Source organism: Pinus tabuliformis, chromosome 1_2, assembly GCF_031772625.1.
Source record: "Pinus tabuliformis cultivar Carrire ecotype Pingquan chromosome 1_2, CPIR1, whole genome shotgun sequence".
Classification (NCBI taxonomy): domain Eukaryota; kingdom Viridiplantae; phylum Streptophyta; class Pinopsida; order Pinales; family Pinaceae; genus Pinus; species Pinus tabuliformis.
Genome location: NC_142298.1, coordinates 906708246 through 906726720, shown reverse-complemented (window position 1 = coordinate 906726720; position 18475 = coordinate 906708246). Strand labels below are relative to the sequence as shown.

The 18475-nt window shown below is 39.3% G+C and overlaps 1 protein-coding gene across 1 annotated transcript; it reads left to right on the top strand.

Moving 5' to 3' along the window:
• The first annotated feature begins 9097 nt into the window (after positions 1-9097).
• On the top strand, positions 9098-11266 carry LOC149208886 (7-deoxyloganetin glucosyltransferase-like). The gene is made up of 2 exons (XM_089396192.1): positions 9098-10003; positions 10127-11266. The coding sequence occupies exons 1-2, from the start codon at positions 9493-9495 to the stop codon at positions 11077-11079; spliced, it is 1464 nt and encodes a 487-aa protein (XP_089252318.1). The 5' UTR covers positions 9098-9492; the 3' UTR covers positions 11080-11266.
• The last annotated feature ends 7209 nt before the right edge of the window (positions 11267-18475 follow it).

The following is an 18475-nucleotide window of genomic DNA, read 5'->3' as shown; positions in this document are numbered from 1 at the left end:
CTTCTTTGAGTTTGAGATGGATAGCAGAGGCATAAGACTTGCCTAAGAGGGTAGCATGACTGTTGATTGAGCCATACTAACTGTAAATAGTCATGGTGACATTTTTTAGTGTAACAGGGAATGACAAAGGAAAGCAGATCATTGACATGGATCCCAGTGCCACAGTGGCCACCACCAAAATCCAAAATAATGAGCATGAAGATCTAGAGGAGGGGGAACGTGTCTTCCACTCAGAGATGTGGGTGAAAGGTTGTCCACTGCATTTCATTGTTGATAGTGGGAGCCAAAAAAACCTCATTTCAACAGAAGTCATGAAGTATTTGGGCCTACCGATGACAACACATCCACAGTCGTACACCATCAGGTGGTTGTGTTGCATTCCCTACAACATCAAGCCTTTCACAGATGAGGTACTATGTGATGTTTCTCCTCTTGAAGTTTGTGATGTATTATTAATAAAACCATACTTGTGGAAGTGGCATCTTGTATATGAGTCTAGACCTCGCTATGTGATTATTACTTTGGGAAATTAGTTGTACAAGATACCAGAGGTAGCACCGTCTACCATCATCTCTTTGATCACTGCAAAGCAATGTAGTAAGATCATTTCCCAGACCAATAAATTTGTTTTCCTTATTATTCGCCCTCAGGGAAAGAAGAAGGTTGTGGCCAAAACTTCCAAACAGGGCTCCTCTGTACAACAACAACAAATGTACAAGGTCATGGAGGAGTATAGGGACATTTTCACTTCACCTACAAGGGTACCTCTGCACTGTCAGGTCAAGCACTCCATCGATCTGATCCTGGGCGTGCAGCTACCCAATGGACCAATCTATCGACGCTTTATTTTGGAGAACGATGAGATCAAGAGGAATATTCAGGAGTTGTTACAAAAATGGCACATCAGGCCAAGCTCATCACCCTGTGAGAGCCTAATTGTATTGGTACAGAAGGAGGACAGGACCTGGAGACTATGTATTAACTAACGATCATTGAACAAGATTAGTGTCTAGAATAGGTACCCAATCCCATGGGTTGATGACCTTCTAGACCAGCTTAAGGGGGACAAATAATTCAACAAGATTGAAATGAAGTTCGGTTATCACCAGGTACCTATCAAATCCTCCAATGTGTGGAAGATTGCCTTCAAAACCAAGGAGGGCCTTTTCGAATGGTTGGTCACACCTTTTGGGTTGACGAATTCCCCCGCAATCTTCATGAGATTGATGGATGACATATTACAACCCTTCACCAATGCATTCGTGGTGCGGTATCTAGATGACATCTTGATATTCAGCCAGAGTTGGTAAGAGCACCTCCACCATATTCGACATGTCCTTCAAACCTTGCGACAACACAAGCTGTGTGCCAATTTGGAGAAATACATTTTTGGCATGACCCAGGTTTAATATATGGGGCACATCATTGATGAGCAGGGTGTGCATGTGGATCCAGCCAAGATACAAGTCATTTGGGATTGGCCAACCCCAACTACTCTAATGGAGTTGCGCAACTTTCTGGGTCTTGCCAATTTCTACCACAAGTTCATGTTGGGGTTCTCCCATATCACTTGGCCTTTAAGTCAAGTCATCAAGGACAAAGTGAAAGAAAATAAAATTGGTCTGAAACCCAATAGAAGGCATTTTCCGAGTTGAAGCATCACCTCTACTCTGCACTAGTGCTCGCATTACCAGACCTGGAGCAACCATTTGAGATTGAGACAGACATCTATACTATTGGTGTAGTTATTCCTTAGCAAGGGCATACAGTGGCTTACCATAGTGAGACACTTTCAGACACACTCCAAAAGTATCCCACTTGTAACAAAAAATGTGTTCCATTGTGCAGGCCTGTCATCAATGGAATCATTACATTTTGGGGAAGGAAATGGTCATCCACATAGACCACCGACCTCGTAGTTCATACAAACACAAGGGAAGTGGTAGAACGATCGCCATCAGAAATGGTCCACATACTTGAAACAATTCCATTTGAACATTATGTACAAGAATGGAAACACCAACAATTTTGCAGACTTCCTCAGCCAACCACCAATCATGGCATTGATCAATGTGATCGACTTTTGTGGGCACGAGACTTCGGGGTGGTCATATCGCTATGAGAGCGATCCAGAATTTGGCAACACATTCCAAACACTCCTAGAAGGTAAGAAAGTTCCAAATTTTCACCTCCATGATGCACTGTTATGCCACCTGGGACACATTTGTGTTCCTTCAAGAAAGTGTGCCAAGATGATTTGGGAGGTACATTACGGTTGGTTCGTTGGACATTTTGAAGTAGATAAAACAATGGCAGTACTGCAGAAATATTTTTATTGGTTGAACCTTCGTTGGGAGGTTGGGAGGTACATTAAATCTTGCACTTCTTGTGCCATTCCCAAACCAATTCAAGGCCTATATACTCCTCTGCTTACTCCTAGTCGACATTGGGAATCCATCTCCATGGATTACATGTCAGGCCTTCCTTCTACTAAGCATGGCAATGACTGCATTTTCGTGGTTGCCGACAAATTCTCTAAGATGGCCATTATGGTGGCTTGCAAGAAGAGTATCACAGAAGAGGCCACTGCTAAGCTCTTCTTTGAGAGAGTGTGGGTACACTTTGGGATCCCATAGTCTATTGTCTCTGATTGGGACAACAGATTCCTAAGTTCATTTGGTCAAGTCTCCAGTCAATGTTGGATACCAAACTCACTAAGTCTGCGGCTTTCCATCCCCAAACTGATGGTCAAATAGAAGTCGTCAACAGGATGATCATACACATTTTGTGCATGTACAACTCGAAGAATCCACGCACATGGGATGAAAGCCTCCCCTATCTCTAGCACAGCTACAACAGATATCTCCACGACCCCTTTCAGGTAGGGCTAGGATTTTAGCCATTATGTCCCATTGATGTGGCCATACCCTTTGTAGCTACTCAGGTAGATTCGAATCATGTCCAGTCTAAAGCCAACAGGGCTAAAAACTTCATTGAGCGCATTGAACACATCCACTAGTAGGTCCATGATATATTTGACAGAGCCAATACTAAGTACAAGCAGCTCCATGATCAGCATCAGGTGTTGCACAAGTTCTAGGTGGGTGACAAAGTTCGGCTACATTTGCAGAAGGAGCACCTCGTTGGACCCCATCGCAATCTTTTCCCACTCCAATATGGGTCATACACCATCACCAAGGTTGTATGGGACAATGCTTTCGAACTCAGCATTCCACCGTTCCTTGGTTTGCACCCAGTGTTCAATGTAGACTGCCTTCGGCCATACTTTTGACCATTGCTGGACACATCTGACATTGCAGAACAACTAACACCAACAAAGCTAAATCCAAGCTACATGGAATAGGACACAAGTGATCGAATCATTGACACACAGATTAAGAACACTCACCAACAGAAGATCCAACTATATTGGGTTGTCAAAGCTGGCCAACTCCTGCCCCAAGGCAAGTGGCTCCTCAGGGACCAAGTTCAGCAGAAGTTTCCCCATCTCATGGAGGCACTCAATGAAATGGAGACCATTCCTTCCTACGGGGGGAGGATTGATCCAGGTGGATATTAGTGGCCACCCTGCTATTCTAGTTGGAACCCCAACACTGTCTCTTTCAGTTTTCTAGTTTCCTTAATTGTAGCACAATTTACTATTTTTGGTAGTTTTTCAGGTCGTGAACTTCCGAAGCCATTTTGAGGCCCTAAACGATGTTTTTAGGGAAAACAAAGAGATTGAAAAAGTCCTACATGGGTGGCCCATTTTGTTTTCAACCTCCTCTTCAAGGTATTATGATAGCCAAACAAAGATCGTATGCCAAAGTTACAACCCCAGGAAATTGATGTACCAATTTACCTGAATGAGGCCCACAATTTTGGCGATTCATCTCCTAGGGTTAGGCTTTTGGATGTTTAGGGTTTTCCATTATTTCTAAATAATAAATAGGCCTTGGAGCCTCATTGTGACATAGTTCAAAGGCATGTAGCCACCACATCTCTTCTCAGAGATAAGCTACCATCGCCTGAGCTAGTTTATTTCCATTCTGTTTGTAAGCATATTTCAGTATTATGTTATTAATGAAATGAAGTGTTATTTCTACTGCATTTCTGTATTTATGGTTATATATGTAATTTGTTGTGTTCCTATTTATGTTTGGATCACTTTCGAGAGGTACTGTTGTGCTTTGGGACCCCAGCTAGGCATCACTTACTGCATATAAATTCTTTGTTGACATCTTGTTGACAAGACATTTACGAGGAGTTCTTGATATAATTCATTTTCTAAACCTATATGCTCCTTATAAGGAAAGGGTTGTTTTTTGGGACTACCTAGAGGCTTGTGATATATTGAAGATAGGACCCCTCATAATTGTTGGAGACTTCAATGCCACTTTATCTATGAGGGTATGCTAGGGGAATAGATGCAAGACGGATCCCTTGGTTGATAGACTACATGCCCTTTTTTACGATAACAATCTGATGGACATATATCCTATTCCTCTTTCTCCTACTTGGCATAATGGCAGGACGGGGGAGGCCCATATAGGGAAGAGGTTGGACTTCTTCTTGGTACATGAAAACCTGGTTGAGCACTTGGGTAATCCGAGGTCCTAAGTTGATAGGAACTTCATCTCGGATCATCTTCCCATTGTGCTACAATGGCGGATGGAGAATGTTTGTCTAGCTATTCCTTTCAAATTCAACATCAGCTACCTCCTCTTTCTTATATTTTGAAAATCTAGTTAAATTTTCTTGGAATATGGTGTTGTTAAAGCTTGGGATATATCCAATGTATAATATCACACAAAAACTTCATAATCTCAAAAGGCAATTCTACATATGGTAACAAAAAAAACAATTTTATTGGAACAGAGGGAAATTAACGAGGAGATTGACTGTCTATGCAAGAATATGGAATAAGGGACCCCTCCTCACTCACTATTGGAGAGACTAAAGGAGTTGGAGGGCATGAAGAGACACATTTTACAGATCTAGGAAACTACTTAGCCCCTGAAAAGTCAAGCTTTATGGATTCGTGGAGGCGACATAAACACTCACTTCTTTCACAAATTTGCAAATCACAGGAAATACATCAATACAATTTGGCATATAAAGGGGAAGAATGGGGAGAATGTATACACTATAGTTGAGATACAAAAAGAAGCGGTACATTTCTTTGAGTCTTTTTACAAGGAACGTTCTGGTGTTAATATTGAGGACCAAATTTGGGGGTCGGAGGACTATCCACTCATGTTCAATGAGGAACAAAATGAGGCATTATACAACCTGATTTCGATTGAAGAAGTACAAACGATTTTGAAATATTTTGCTAAAGACAAATGTTTGGGCCCGAATGGCTAGACAATGGATATATTCCTCCATTTCTTTGATTTGATGGTGTAGAAACTCTTGGATATGGTTGAAGGATCCAAAACTTTTGGGTATGTTTTTGGAGTTATAAAATAAAATTTCATTGCTCTTGTTCCAAAGGTATCAACCACCTCCTCTTTCTTAGATTTCAGACCAATTTTGTTGTGTAATATAACTTACAAACTCATCCCTAAGATTATTGGGGAGTGCATGAAGAAGTCTCTCTCGGCCAACATCTCTCAGGAATAATTTAGTTTCCTAAATAATCGTCTAATTCATGATGTGGTGGCCACAATGTAGGAATGTATATACTCCATCCACTCGAGAAAAAATGATGCTTTGGTTCTAAAGGTGGACTTGCAAAAGGCATATGAAAGTGTAGACTGGTCATTCTTATGCCTTATCTTGATGAAGATTGGTCTGGCGGTGCACAATGTTGAATGGATTATGGCTTGTGTTTCATCAGTGTATTTTGTTGTTTTGATAAATGGATATCCATCTCTTTTTTTTTAATGCGAGAAGGGTTTTGAGGCATGGTTGCTATCATTCTCCCTTATTCTTCATTCTAGTAATGGATGGGCTCAGTCTCAAAATTAAAGTGGCTCAGTCCTTGGCTCTTTTATATGGTCTCAGATTGGGACACAATGTAGATATTTTCCATTATTAGATTTTTCGTCGATAACATCCTCACTTTCAGGATGGTTTCCAGATCACAATGGTTGGCATTGCATTATATTTTTATGAGATATGGTGAGGCTTCTGGGTTGATGGTGAATGGTAATAAGTCTTTACTCTTGTTTTCGAGCAGTGATCAGGAGATGATTTTATTTATTACAGGAAATTTTGGTGTTAGTACCAAGCCACTGAGCAATGGCTTCATTTACCTTGGATATCATCTCAATCCAAACAATTATAGGCTAACAGACAGGAATTGGCTTCTGGATAAATTCCATCACAGACTCCATGGTTGGACTTATCGATGTCTTACTCTAGGAGGAAGATACACCCTTACACAGGTGGTTCTCCAACAGATCTCAGTATACTGGGCACATCTTTTCATTCTCCCCTTGACAATTATCTCTAGAATTCAAAGTATATTGACACATTTCATTTGGGCAGGCACAGGGGAGAATAAAAAATACCACCTAATCAAATGGGAAAAGATCACCCTCCCGAAGGAATATGGTGGTTGGGCAATACTAGATGTGAGAGTTTTCGAATGGGCTCTGTTAATAAAATCTTTATGGCATGCACTATTTCAAGAAGGAATTTGGAGGGACATCATACTGACGAAGTACCTAAAAAATAAGAGCACCTCTGATTGGATCAAGGAAGGCAACATCGACAAAAAAACTAGATCTTACATTTGGTCTAGTTTCCACAAGGTAAAAAAGTATCTTCAAAGGCTCAGGTGGTCATTTGGAAAAGGTAACTGCATTCTAATTGGGATAGATAATATTCAGGGAGTTAATATAGCCACTCACCTCACGAAGGACATAATTGAAAGACTACATGCCAAGGGATATATATTCTTGGAACATGTCATATGACGTTGGTGCGGATTATTTCTTGTTAGGGGAGAAGCTGCAGATATTGGTCTGGTTGGACATAGAGCTGATGTATGGAATGGCTACATTCAAGATCTTAAAATGGCGGGACTTTGCAGAACAGAGAGGGGAGACTTCATCACCTGGGGAGGGATGCTCTGTAAGGATGCCGTGGAGGTGGAAGACACCTACAGGTACATTATGTGCACCAAATTTTCTTTAAATAAAACTTGCTCATTCAGGAATATTTGGAAATTGGATGTCCCCATGAAGATTATTCTCTTCACCTGGTTGGTCTGGCACAACAAAACATTGACCTGGGAGAACGTCTGTAAGTGGGGTGTACAAGACCCTGGATGGTGCACATTAATTCCATTGAGACAAACCAACATCTTTTATTGGAGTGCTCGACTTCTACACAAGTATGATGAAGGATCTTACAAAATTTTCATATTCCTTTTAGAACATTTCTCTCATTAGATCAGTGTCTTCGTTGGTGGATCGAGGGGGGGGGATATCAGGCCATTCCTCTCTTCATTTTTTGGGAGATCTGGCATGCTAGGAATGGATACATATTTGAAGGTATCCCCATCAACATACACAAGATATGTATAAACATTGGGATTTGGATGGATACACAAACAGAAAACATACAGGTGGATAAAGATTTACTATTTTGTTTCATTCCTCCTTGTATACAATTTCTAGCTGGTTATTTTGATTGAGCTACACTGGGAGGTGTATATCGATGTGGAGTTTGCCTCAGGTTATGTAACATGACTCACTTCAAACTATGATGGCACGATGGATTTGGAACAAACATGAGAGCGAAGATTCTGGCTCTATGGAGGCTTCTCTGGTTTGCCAAGGAATTGTCTTTGGATTCTATTCACATTTACAAAGATTCTAAGACCCTCAGTGATTGTGTATTAGGGAGCACATATCTTTCACCTCCTGATCTTGGTGATTGGATCAACCACATCAGCATTCTTAAGGTGCCCCTTCAACACATCTTTTAGGAATCGAATATTGTTGCTGGTTCATTGTCAACAAAGGGTATAAACGAGGGTACAAGTTATATGCATTACAGGTATGTGCAGGATAATACTATCAAAAGGAAAGCACAATCCAACTCTCTTAATTTATTAGCGTATGGTTTTATATAATGGTGTATTTTGTAACACATTTTGTCTCTAGTGCATATATTTTAGTCCGTAGTATATGGGCACTATATTTGAGAACTATTAAATTTTTGAGAGCCTTATGTTTTAATTTTAAATAGGGAGGAGCATACTCTCTTACTGTGTTGGAGTCTATTCTTGGAGTTTATTCTCTCTTACTGTACTGGAGTCTATTCTGAATGTATTTTTTAAAGATACACTTGTACATAAAATAATACAAACTAATATTTTTATAGTATAATTATCATTTTGCCTTGAAATTTGGTGCATAAATCATATCTGAGAAATAAAAATTTAATTATCAATTTGGCTTGAAATTTGGGGCGCATGGTATAAACTTTGTTGCTGAAATGGACGGCGTAGTACAAAATAGCCTTGTAAAGAGACGTGGAGATTTGCTTCTCTCCTTGAGTGATCAAAATTAGTATAATCAATGCATCTAGACAGTTCTGAAAGGATCCTCGCATAAATCATGTGTGAAAAATAAAAGTTTAATTATCTTTTTGGCTTGAAATTTGGGCGGATGGCATAAACTTTGTTGCCGAAATGGACGGCCTAGTACAACATAGCCTTGCAAAGAGACGTGGAGATTTGCTTCTCTCCTTGAATGATCAAAATTAGTATGAAGGAGCGGTTTATGTAGGTAAAGGAATTGTGGGAGGAATGGTTGGGAAGATGAAAGGTGATTAGAATTTGAATAAAATAATTTTTTTTAAGTAGTGTTTGAATTATGTTTTTTTAATTGTAGAAATAGATTTAATATTATTAGAAATTTTTGGGCGCCAAAAATTTTAAAATTTTAACCATTATATTTAAATTTACAAAAATCTTTTTCAAATTTTCTCAAAATATCCATTTCCATGACTCTTAGACCAAAAAGCAGTCCCGTCGAACTACGGCGTTCTGAAAATTGAATGTACGAAACTTGCTCTCATTATTCATCTATGAGAGACTTGTTTTGCAAGTTTTCAATCTTTAAATTCTAGAGAGACCTGTTGCGAAGCCATGACCTGCACATGCATTATATTATCACTGTCAGGCACATCTCATTATCTTGACCTTAGACAATGTGAGCACAGCTATGACGTCATTACACTCCAGTGCATGGGGTCTTGTTTGGGCTGACAGTCAAAAATCGCTGGAATCCGGCAATTTTTTTGCTGTTTGAATGGTATTGGAATAGCGTTTTTATAATGGAAAATGTCCAAAATACCCAAAAGCTTAAAGCAAGTTAGATTTACAAAAATTTCTACCCGATTTAATCAAAATCTGGCCAAAATTAAAGCTTCCTTAGACTACGGCCCAGTGGATGGTATATATCTGCATGTTCATGTGTCGCCTACCACTGCCGTGTTGGTTTTCGAAGCTTATCACGGATCTGTATTAGCATGGCACTAGTCAATGGGCGACCTCACGCTCTTATGTTTCCTATGGCTGCTCAGGGACATATTCAGGCGATGCTGCAGCTAGCTAAAGTCTTGCACGCCCGAGGCTTCTACATCACTTACGTTAATACAGAGTATATACAACAGCGCCTCCTCACATCCGGATCGGTGCACGCCCTTAATTCTCTGCCCAACTTTAGATTCGAGACTATTCCAGATGGCCTGCCTCCGGAACATGGCCGCACCTCCAACCTAACCGAGCTATGTCGGTCTTTGACTGATAACGGCCCTCTGTATTTCGACAAGCTGATTGATAAGATGAAGCATTTACAAACAGAGGGAGTTGTTCCTCCCCTCACCTGTATTATTTCAGACGGGGTACTTTCTTTTCCGCAGAAAACCGCCCGGAAATTGGGAGTTCCCAGAGTGGCCTTCTGGACGCACAGCGCTTGTGGCTTCTCGGCTTATTTCTTCATTCCTCTTCTTGTCGACAAAGGTTATATTCCCCTCAAAGGTATACTCACTACTTTCAATACAACAAATTTTCCATTGATTTCCACTTGCAGTAATAATTCTTAATGGATTCCTCATGTCAAAGGCAGAGGTCACTTTTAAATGGTGTTACTTGCTGTTGCAGATGAGAATTGTTTCACAAATGGGTACATGGAAGAAATAATCACCTGCATTCCTGGAATGCCCCCATTGCGTGTCAAAGATCTGCCCGACTCTTTGCGAATCACAGAAAAATCGAATGCTTATTACAGGTTTGAGTTTAACAAAACTCAAGCACAGGCCACTCTAGAAGCCGACTTGGTAATACTTAATACCTTTGACGAACTTGACCGTCCTGTAGTTGATGCACTCCAGAAGAGACTTCCTCCCTTGTATACAATAGGCCCTCTTGTTTTACAGCCAGAATCTGGAGATGATGGAATTTCTGATATATCTGCAAGCTTGTGGGCTGAAGAAACTGGCTGTGTCAAATGGTTGGACAGTCAGGATCCTTGCTCTGTTATTTATGTTTGCTTTGGAAGCTTCACTGTTATGTCTGAGGAGGAACTCCTAGAGTTCGCCTGGGGCTTAGAGGCAAGCAGGCAGCCCTTCTTGTGGTCTATTCGTCCTGATGTCATTCATGGTCAGTCTGCTGTGCTACCTCATGAGTATTTGGAGAAGGTGAAGGATAGAAGTTTCTTTGCGAGCTGGGCCCCTCAGATGACAGTGCTTTCACATCCTTCAGTGGGAGGCTTTCTGACACATAGTGGATGGAACTCTACGCTGGAGAGCATATGTGCTGGCGTGCCCATGATATCGTGGCCCTTCTTTTCAGAGCAACCGACTAACAGGAGATTCGTTAGTGAAGTGTGGAAGATTGGGTTGGCAATGAATGAAAATGTAAAGAGAGAACATGTGAAAGACATGGTGATGAGATTGATGAGTGGGGAGGAAGGGAGGCAAATGAAGAAAAGAATTGGTGAGTTGAGAGATGAGTCAATGAGAGCAGTGGGAAAAGGAGGATCTTCATATAATAACATGGAGAAGTTTCTTGAGAAAATACAGGGTCCTCACTTGTCTGCTGTGCATCCCATATAAAAAAGAAAAAGAATACTTATATTTAGACTCATCATTTTGCGTCTTAGAAACAGTTTAGGGTATTAGAAATTTGCAGGATGTTTCAAAGCGTATGTTTACCATTGTGCTTTGCACTGAGTTGCTGCTCTAGGTTAGGAGTTCATCACTAGGTTTCGATGGTTTTAATAAATTGCAATTTCTTTATCTAGACTGCTTTTACTTTAATCCTTTTAAATGTTCAAACTCCAAGAGTCCAAAAACCCTACCGTGGTTTTCTTATGCACCACCATATTGAAGGCAAAAACACCCCTGCTTCAAAGCAATTTTGCAGAAATTCAAACATTTTAGTTTTTTGCTCCTCTTATGAATTTAATGGCTTCACGAGTCCGCAGAACATACACAGATGAACATTCACCAAAGGTAAAATTACTCGTATATCGAATCAAGCAGCACTTGCAAATGATATTTCGCTTAGCTCTAAATTGGATTATCGGACTTCACCGCATGGAAGGATCTGCTTGGAAACTCTCTAAATTTCCTTCCAAATGGGTTTTGGTGAGTTCGGAGCAGCAAATAAAAGCCTTTTGGATGTTTTATTGATATAGTCTTTAGAAAGTTGAATATTGTGTATTCTTCTGACTGTTTCATGATTGAAAACAATGAAAAACTATAAATGGAAATGTAAGTGAAAAGTGTATATATTTTATGAAAAAAATTAAATCAAAATTTTATTGTGTAGACTTCTAATGATAAAAAATTAATGAATAGTAAAATAAATAATAAATTATAATATGAAATAGAATTATATATTTATATATGTATATATAATTTATAAATACAAATATAAGTTTTTATGGATTATTTTCACAATTTTAGAGAACCTGTATGGTTAAAGGTTATGTGGATCTCTAATTATGTAGTATCTAACTTTTTTTCTTTTTAAGGACTAATTCATTTTGGGCTTACCGAGACATGGATGAAACCTAATCTAATTTTCCTTAGTTAAGTGTTTATAGTTAATGATGTTGTTACTTAATCAATTTTAAATTTTTAAAGTGGCAATCATCTCCACATGTACAATTGCAATACACACACACACAAATATAAGGTGGGTGATTCTCTCTCCTAATACCCAAACAATGATACATATAAGTTTGAACAATACAAGGTATGTAGAACATCCCTTCTCTACTCAATACATCCAAGCAACCCATGCCAAACTCATACATGACCTCTCCTAGTCAAAACACCAAATTTGGGTTGAACCCCAAGTTTACATCAAAACACCAAGTTTTAGGTCTGTGGAAACCCCAAATTTCAATCCTGCTTGAACCTCAAAATTCATCTGCAACAAACACCTTAATTCAACCTACCCAAACTCCAAATTTCGGCTCACCCAAACCTCAAAATTTGTCCCATGATAACCCTAAAAAATTATCCTACTTGAACTCCAAATTTTGATTCACTTGAACCTCAAAATTCACCCCACAAGAAATCCCAAAATTTAGCCTATCCAAACTCCAAATTTCAGCTCACCCAAACCTCAAATTTAGTCCAACATAACACCAAATTTTGACCAAGTCAAACATCAAATTCTAACATGCATTATGTAAAGTGGAACAACATGTAGCTCAGTGAAATGACTTGCATTTCGATTTAACTGCATGAAACACCCAACATGCCTGTCTTCCCCATATAGCAAGGAGTGGCCTAACATCTCTCTCATGTTGCATTTGTCCCTTTATTTCGTCCTATGATCACGTCCTTGGTTCTCAACCATAGACTCATGCTAAGGGTATTTGTCAATCTTTGTCTCAACTTGGCTTGACTAATCACCTATATATGCGTGGTGGTACAAAAATAACGCAATTGACACATCAGTTTGGTTTGTCATGTCCCTTTGTGTGTTGACATTCCACATATTTTCCAATTGACTCATCTTCCTCTTGTCTCATGCCTGTCTCACTCAGTTGTAATGAACCATATGTTAACACACAAGTTGACTCATGTCATCTCATGTGCATACTCATATACCAACTAATTTGTCTTTCTCGATTGTGATATGCCCATGCCAACTACTAGTCAACATGTCTCTACCACACATTTCCCGTATTCATGCAATCATTTGGCATCAACGTGTTCCACATCGTCCCACATGTTACTTGCCCTATCACATCATCATGTAGGTAGCAATCCACTGTAGCATGGATTTGGTGGCACCTCCTTGTTTCACAACCCTTCTCGTCACAAGATGGTGAACACCCCAAATTTGGTTGTTCTACCCCACATTGATCTCATGCAAGAAGTCAACCACTCATCTAGGTGTGCCCATTTTGTGCAATGTTACATCACAACTTAACATGGCACTGAACCCATCTCAAGTATGTCTATGTGGTCTCATGTGCTTGATGTAATCAAAGTTCTAAGGGTATTACTTTCTCCCCCACTCAAAATCATTATCATCCTTGACAATCCTCCAATTGACAAACTTGACACATCAAATCACCAATCAAAGTCTCCATGGAAACCTGTCACCAAGTCTCCAAACTCTGCCCAACCCAACATCTCCATCCTCCATAGGAAACTGTGAATTCTCTTAGTACCACTTGATCAATCACAACATTTCACAACCATCCACACTACCATTTGTTGAAACTAGCCATACTTCCCTAAAAGGACACCTTCCTCCTAACTGTGTGTGCAATGTCTCAAGCAACATCTTAAACACTCTCTACCACCCCCTTGTACTAACTCAAGATGTGGGAGGTGTTGCTTGATAATCTAACCCACACTCTGAGATCTATTATGAAGATGGGGTTACAAAGATCTTCTTCTTACAACTTTTTCAAAACCCAAGACAATTTCCACTATTGCATTCAGCACATCGGGAGATTTTCGGCGATGTAAAAGTTTTATCTCAATCTAACTCCTGGAGTGAATGTTATGTCCATTTAAAGTTTAACCAATACCAAAACTTGATGCCAAATTTGGTCTATATTGTGCACCCTCAAATTTCCTCTTCGGCTAATCACGTTCGCAACATGCTCTAGTTGTTCATTTTGTGCATTCTATATTTAATGGATCACTAACTTTCTACAACACGTTTGCAGGGTCCCCAAGGTCTGTCAAGGTTTTAAACTTAGGGGGAGGGGGAGTGCATAGGAAAGCACCCTCAATACCGTTGGCATATGTGGAATATGTTGATTTATCATGGGGCCCCTTCTTCCTCTACCGCTTACTATTTTCACACCCACTCACCCCCACCCCCCACGAAATCTGCTTTGGTTTGTTCAAGGTAGAACTTCATGCAAGGGAGGAACTCTTCCTTTACTTTGAATTGACTAGATATGTTCTACAATCCAGTTAACCTTTACAACACTCGCTACCTTCTCAGTTCACGTTACTATCATATAATAGATCTAATGAAAAGGTTTCATATCTTGACCTCACTTTCATACTTCTGATATCTCACATTTTCCCAATATCCTAAGAAATGAAGAAACAGATGATGGGAAAGTTCCCCATCTATCGAGACCATCAAGTTACGAGACTGCCTGGCACACATTATCACTTACAACTCATTTCACTCTCACAATAGGGTTGTCCACATCGGCAATGTTCTACCATGTGGCTCCTTCTTATCTTATGTGGTTCCACCATATCAATATAGCACAAGTCCTCATCCTCATTGGGTTCATATGTATCCCCCACGTTTTCTTTGTCATGCCTATGTGGCACTACCATGTCAACATAGGGTGTGGGACTGGGGCCCACCATGGTCTCCCTTAGATTTTACAGTGAAATTATGTTATATCTAGCTTTAGATAAATCGAGTGGTTCATGTCATTATCCACCATTGGCATGTACTAGACCCCAAATTTACTTGGTTGAAGAAGGAAAATTTGGCTTAACAAATATATGAGGCTCCATAAGGGTGTGCATTTCTTGTCACCCGTAGATCCTGGATTCCCCATATGTTATGCACAAATCACAAAATATGGTCATATCCCTATCCAATACCTCTTAGATGGACATACCTGTGCCCACATTTGGATTCCTTAGATATTGAATTAAATCAAACATAATGCATTGTGGGTCCCATACAATGTGGTACACATGTGATAAGGAAAAGGGTAATTATTAGAGCCTGACGATACGTGGGCTTCTAGGGGTTGGAAAACCTTTGCCACCCCTGGATGTATTGACCCTTGGATTCAAGATAAAATCTAGTCCAACAAAATCTAGATTGCACAAGGCACAATACTCTACCAAACCTCTGGACAAAGGAATCCAATCACAAAATGATCTAGGATGTTCCCAAAGTGGCAAAACATCTACCAAACTAGATTTTTAGATTCTCCAAGGCATGAAGGGGAAAAACATATTGTAAACTGAGAAAAAACATTTATGGCTTGGGGCATGAGCCCAAACATCAATTTCTCTAAAGGAGATGGTCAAAGCTTGAATATTAGGCTCTGAGAGATGAAGCAAGTATGTAACTCAATCCTTAAGGATTTTACCTAGTATTTCTTAATATAGTGACATCTGAGTACATAGTTTGAAGTCATCATCCAAGTAGTAGCAATCATAACCATTTTGCAAAGATTCACAACTTATATCAATTTTCACAAGACCTAAAAAAGGATAAACAATCATGTAGGTGCTCAACCCAAGCATATAGATAATTTAAAGATCATAAATAGGGTAGCAACCCCATGGTGCTACCAACTATTAAAATCATAACACTCACAATAAGAAATTAGTAAGGGAAATCACAAATTTCAAGTATCCACACATGAATATAGACAAGCCACGCATCATTCCTTAATTATGTAATCAACAACTCTAACCAAATATTCACTACAATCACAACATCTAAAATAGAATCACAACATATAAGATAAACTTGCAACATATGAGAAGCCTACAATCATGAGTATGTAAATGAACTACCCAATTCCAACATTTAACATAACTGAAATTTGCAAAATAATTGTTTGATCTTGAGAGGACTTTAGACCATCAACCATAAACATATATGATGTCTTGCACTTCATGAGGTGGCAGTGACCACAAAGTTCAAGAAGCTCGTTATCACCAGATAAATATACAAGATAGTTGGAAAACCATGATTAAATAGTGAATTAGACATTCTTTCATGAATGATATAGGATTAATCATTAATCATAAGCATAATAAGGAATATCATAGCTTGTTTTCTAACATGTATAACTAAGTATACTTATTTGTGCGTGTTAAGTTGATAGGAAACTAAAGGAGGGGATTCAACTGTCTGTCCAGCCATAGGGTAGCTACATTGCAATTTTTCTTGTAGCTGACCATCCCCAATCTAGATGCAAAGTCTAAGGGGATGCTTGTTCAAGGAAATCGCACCAAGGGAAAAGTCACACACTTAGGAGGTGGAGTCCATTGTCCACGTCACTTATCTAATTCCTATGGCAATAAGAGCCACATCGACTGCCTTACTCCTCTAGGCTCATTCATAGGGCTTGAACCCAAGGTTTAGTCTAGTTCATTGTTTCCTTTTGGATCTACTTTTTCTCCTTGCTCTTTTTACGCTTAACTTTATTACTATCTCCCTCCATTGCTACTTAGCAACCAATCTCCTTCTCTATAGGCTACTTGAGAGAGTGTCTTTATCCATCATTCAACATAGAATTCCTTCCCCTTACTTGCTAATGGCTCGATGCCCTTTTCTTATCTTCCCCTACTCCTTTCTTTCACGCTATGTTTTTATGTTTATTCTATTTCCTTCCATCCAATCACATCCTTTCATCTGTCAAGTGGTGGTTTAGTCCATTGTGCCACCTCCTCTCTCTTCAAGTGATGGTGTTGTCTCCACTTCTCCACTCTTTCTTCCCAATATTTCATTCAGTTTGTATCGATCCATAAGGAGGGACATAGATGGAAGCATCCTTCCCAATGCTTCTTACTCCACAACTTTTAATACTTATTATCGTAGGTTAGTGGTTGGCCAAGGAAACATTATGGAGGCTAAATGTTATTATAATGGGTCTACCCAACTGCAACATCACTGAAAATCAATAGGCATGCCACAAGAAACCAATAATAATGCAATAGGAAACCCCCTCAAAACCTTAGATCTATGTGTCCCTCCGTTCAGGCTAACTAGTTAAAATTCACATTTAATTTATTTTACATTTTTTGGGGAAATAGGGAAACCCATAGCTTGAGGCAAGGGTTTATAGTCGAAATTTGTAGTCCTTGAATAAGATCAAGACCTGAAAAACTACCAAAAATAGAAAATTGTGCTACAATTAAGGAAACTGAAAGAAACAATAGTGGCAGTCCAAGTGGAATAGGTGGGTGGCCACCAATATCCACCTAAATCAAGCTCCGAGAACAATTCCAAATTTGGCCAAAAGTTGAAATCTTTTGTTAGAGGAAGTACTCCCTATTGTTGTGAAAAGGGAGACCATTGAGGTCTCAACTTGGAATGCTTCCAAATATGGCTAGAAGCTAAATTCTTTTGCTAAAGGAAGTGTTCTTCAAAGGGATACCATTAAGGTCTCAACCTATAGTGGTTTAAGGAAGGCCACCAACCATAAGCATGCTACTCGGGCATTGCTTTATCTCTAGCTACAACTCTAAATATGGGTATGGATGACTCTAGCTCTAAGTTTAGGCAACAAGTCCAAGTTGTGGCTCAGACTTGCTTGACGTATCTTTGAACCTTGTAAATGACCATCAATTCCCCCTTGTTAGATACAAGGTGAGATGATGAAGAAATCTCAGCTACAATACATGTTATTATTCGAAAAGAAATTATGTGGTATGAGTGAAATATCTTCTTGGTTGTTAAATCCCATTTCCAAGAAGCGATCCATCCCCAGGTGAATCTTCATTCTTGTAAAAGTATTATTAATGCAACATTTGTTTGAATGATGAGTGTGCTTACCACAATGCTTACAAGGTTGAATATCAAAACAATGATCTATCACATGGCCGACTCCGTCACAATATCAACATTTGACAATTTTTTACTGTGAATGTGGAGGAGAAAAATATAGACCACGTGAATATGAATCGCCCTGAAGAAATTTAGGATTCTGAAATTGAATTGGCTTGGAATTTCAAAATATGAAAGGACACATCCTTTTAATATCCAAGACTAGTTTTATTCCTATTGTTGACAAGCTCTTCCCAAGGAAAGAATTCAATGCATGCAAGTCTATTTACATCATCAAATGTAATTGTAATATTTTGAGCAATGAATTCAAAATGATCAACATTCGACAACTTAATGTTATTAAGCTTGTGAATGATTTTCAGTGCTTGAGGATGCAGCTAAAGGAATGGACTATGTTCAAATGACATTGTTAGTCTCTTTATATAATTGCTTGGCCTCAATGCAGGAATGACCTCTTTTCCCTCA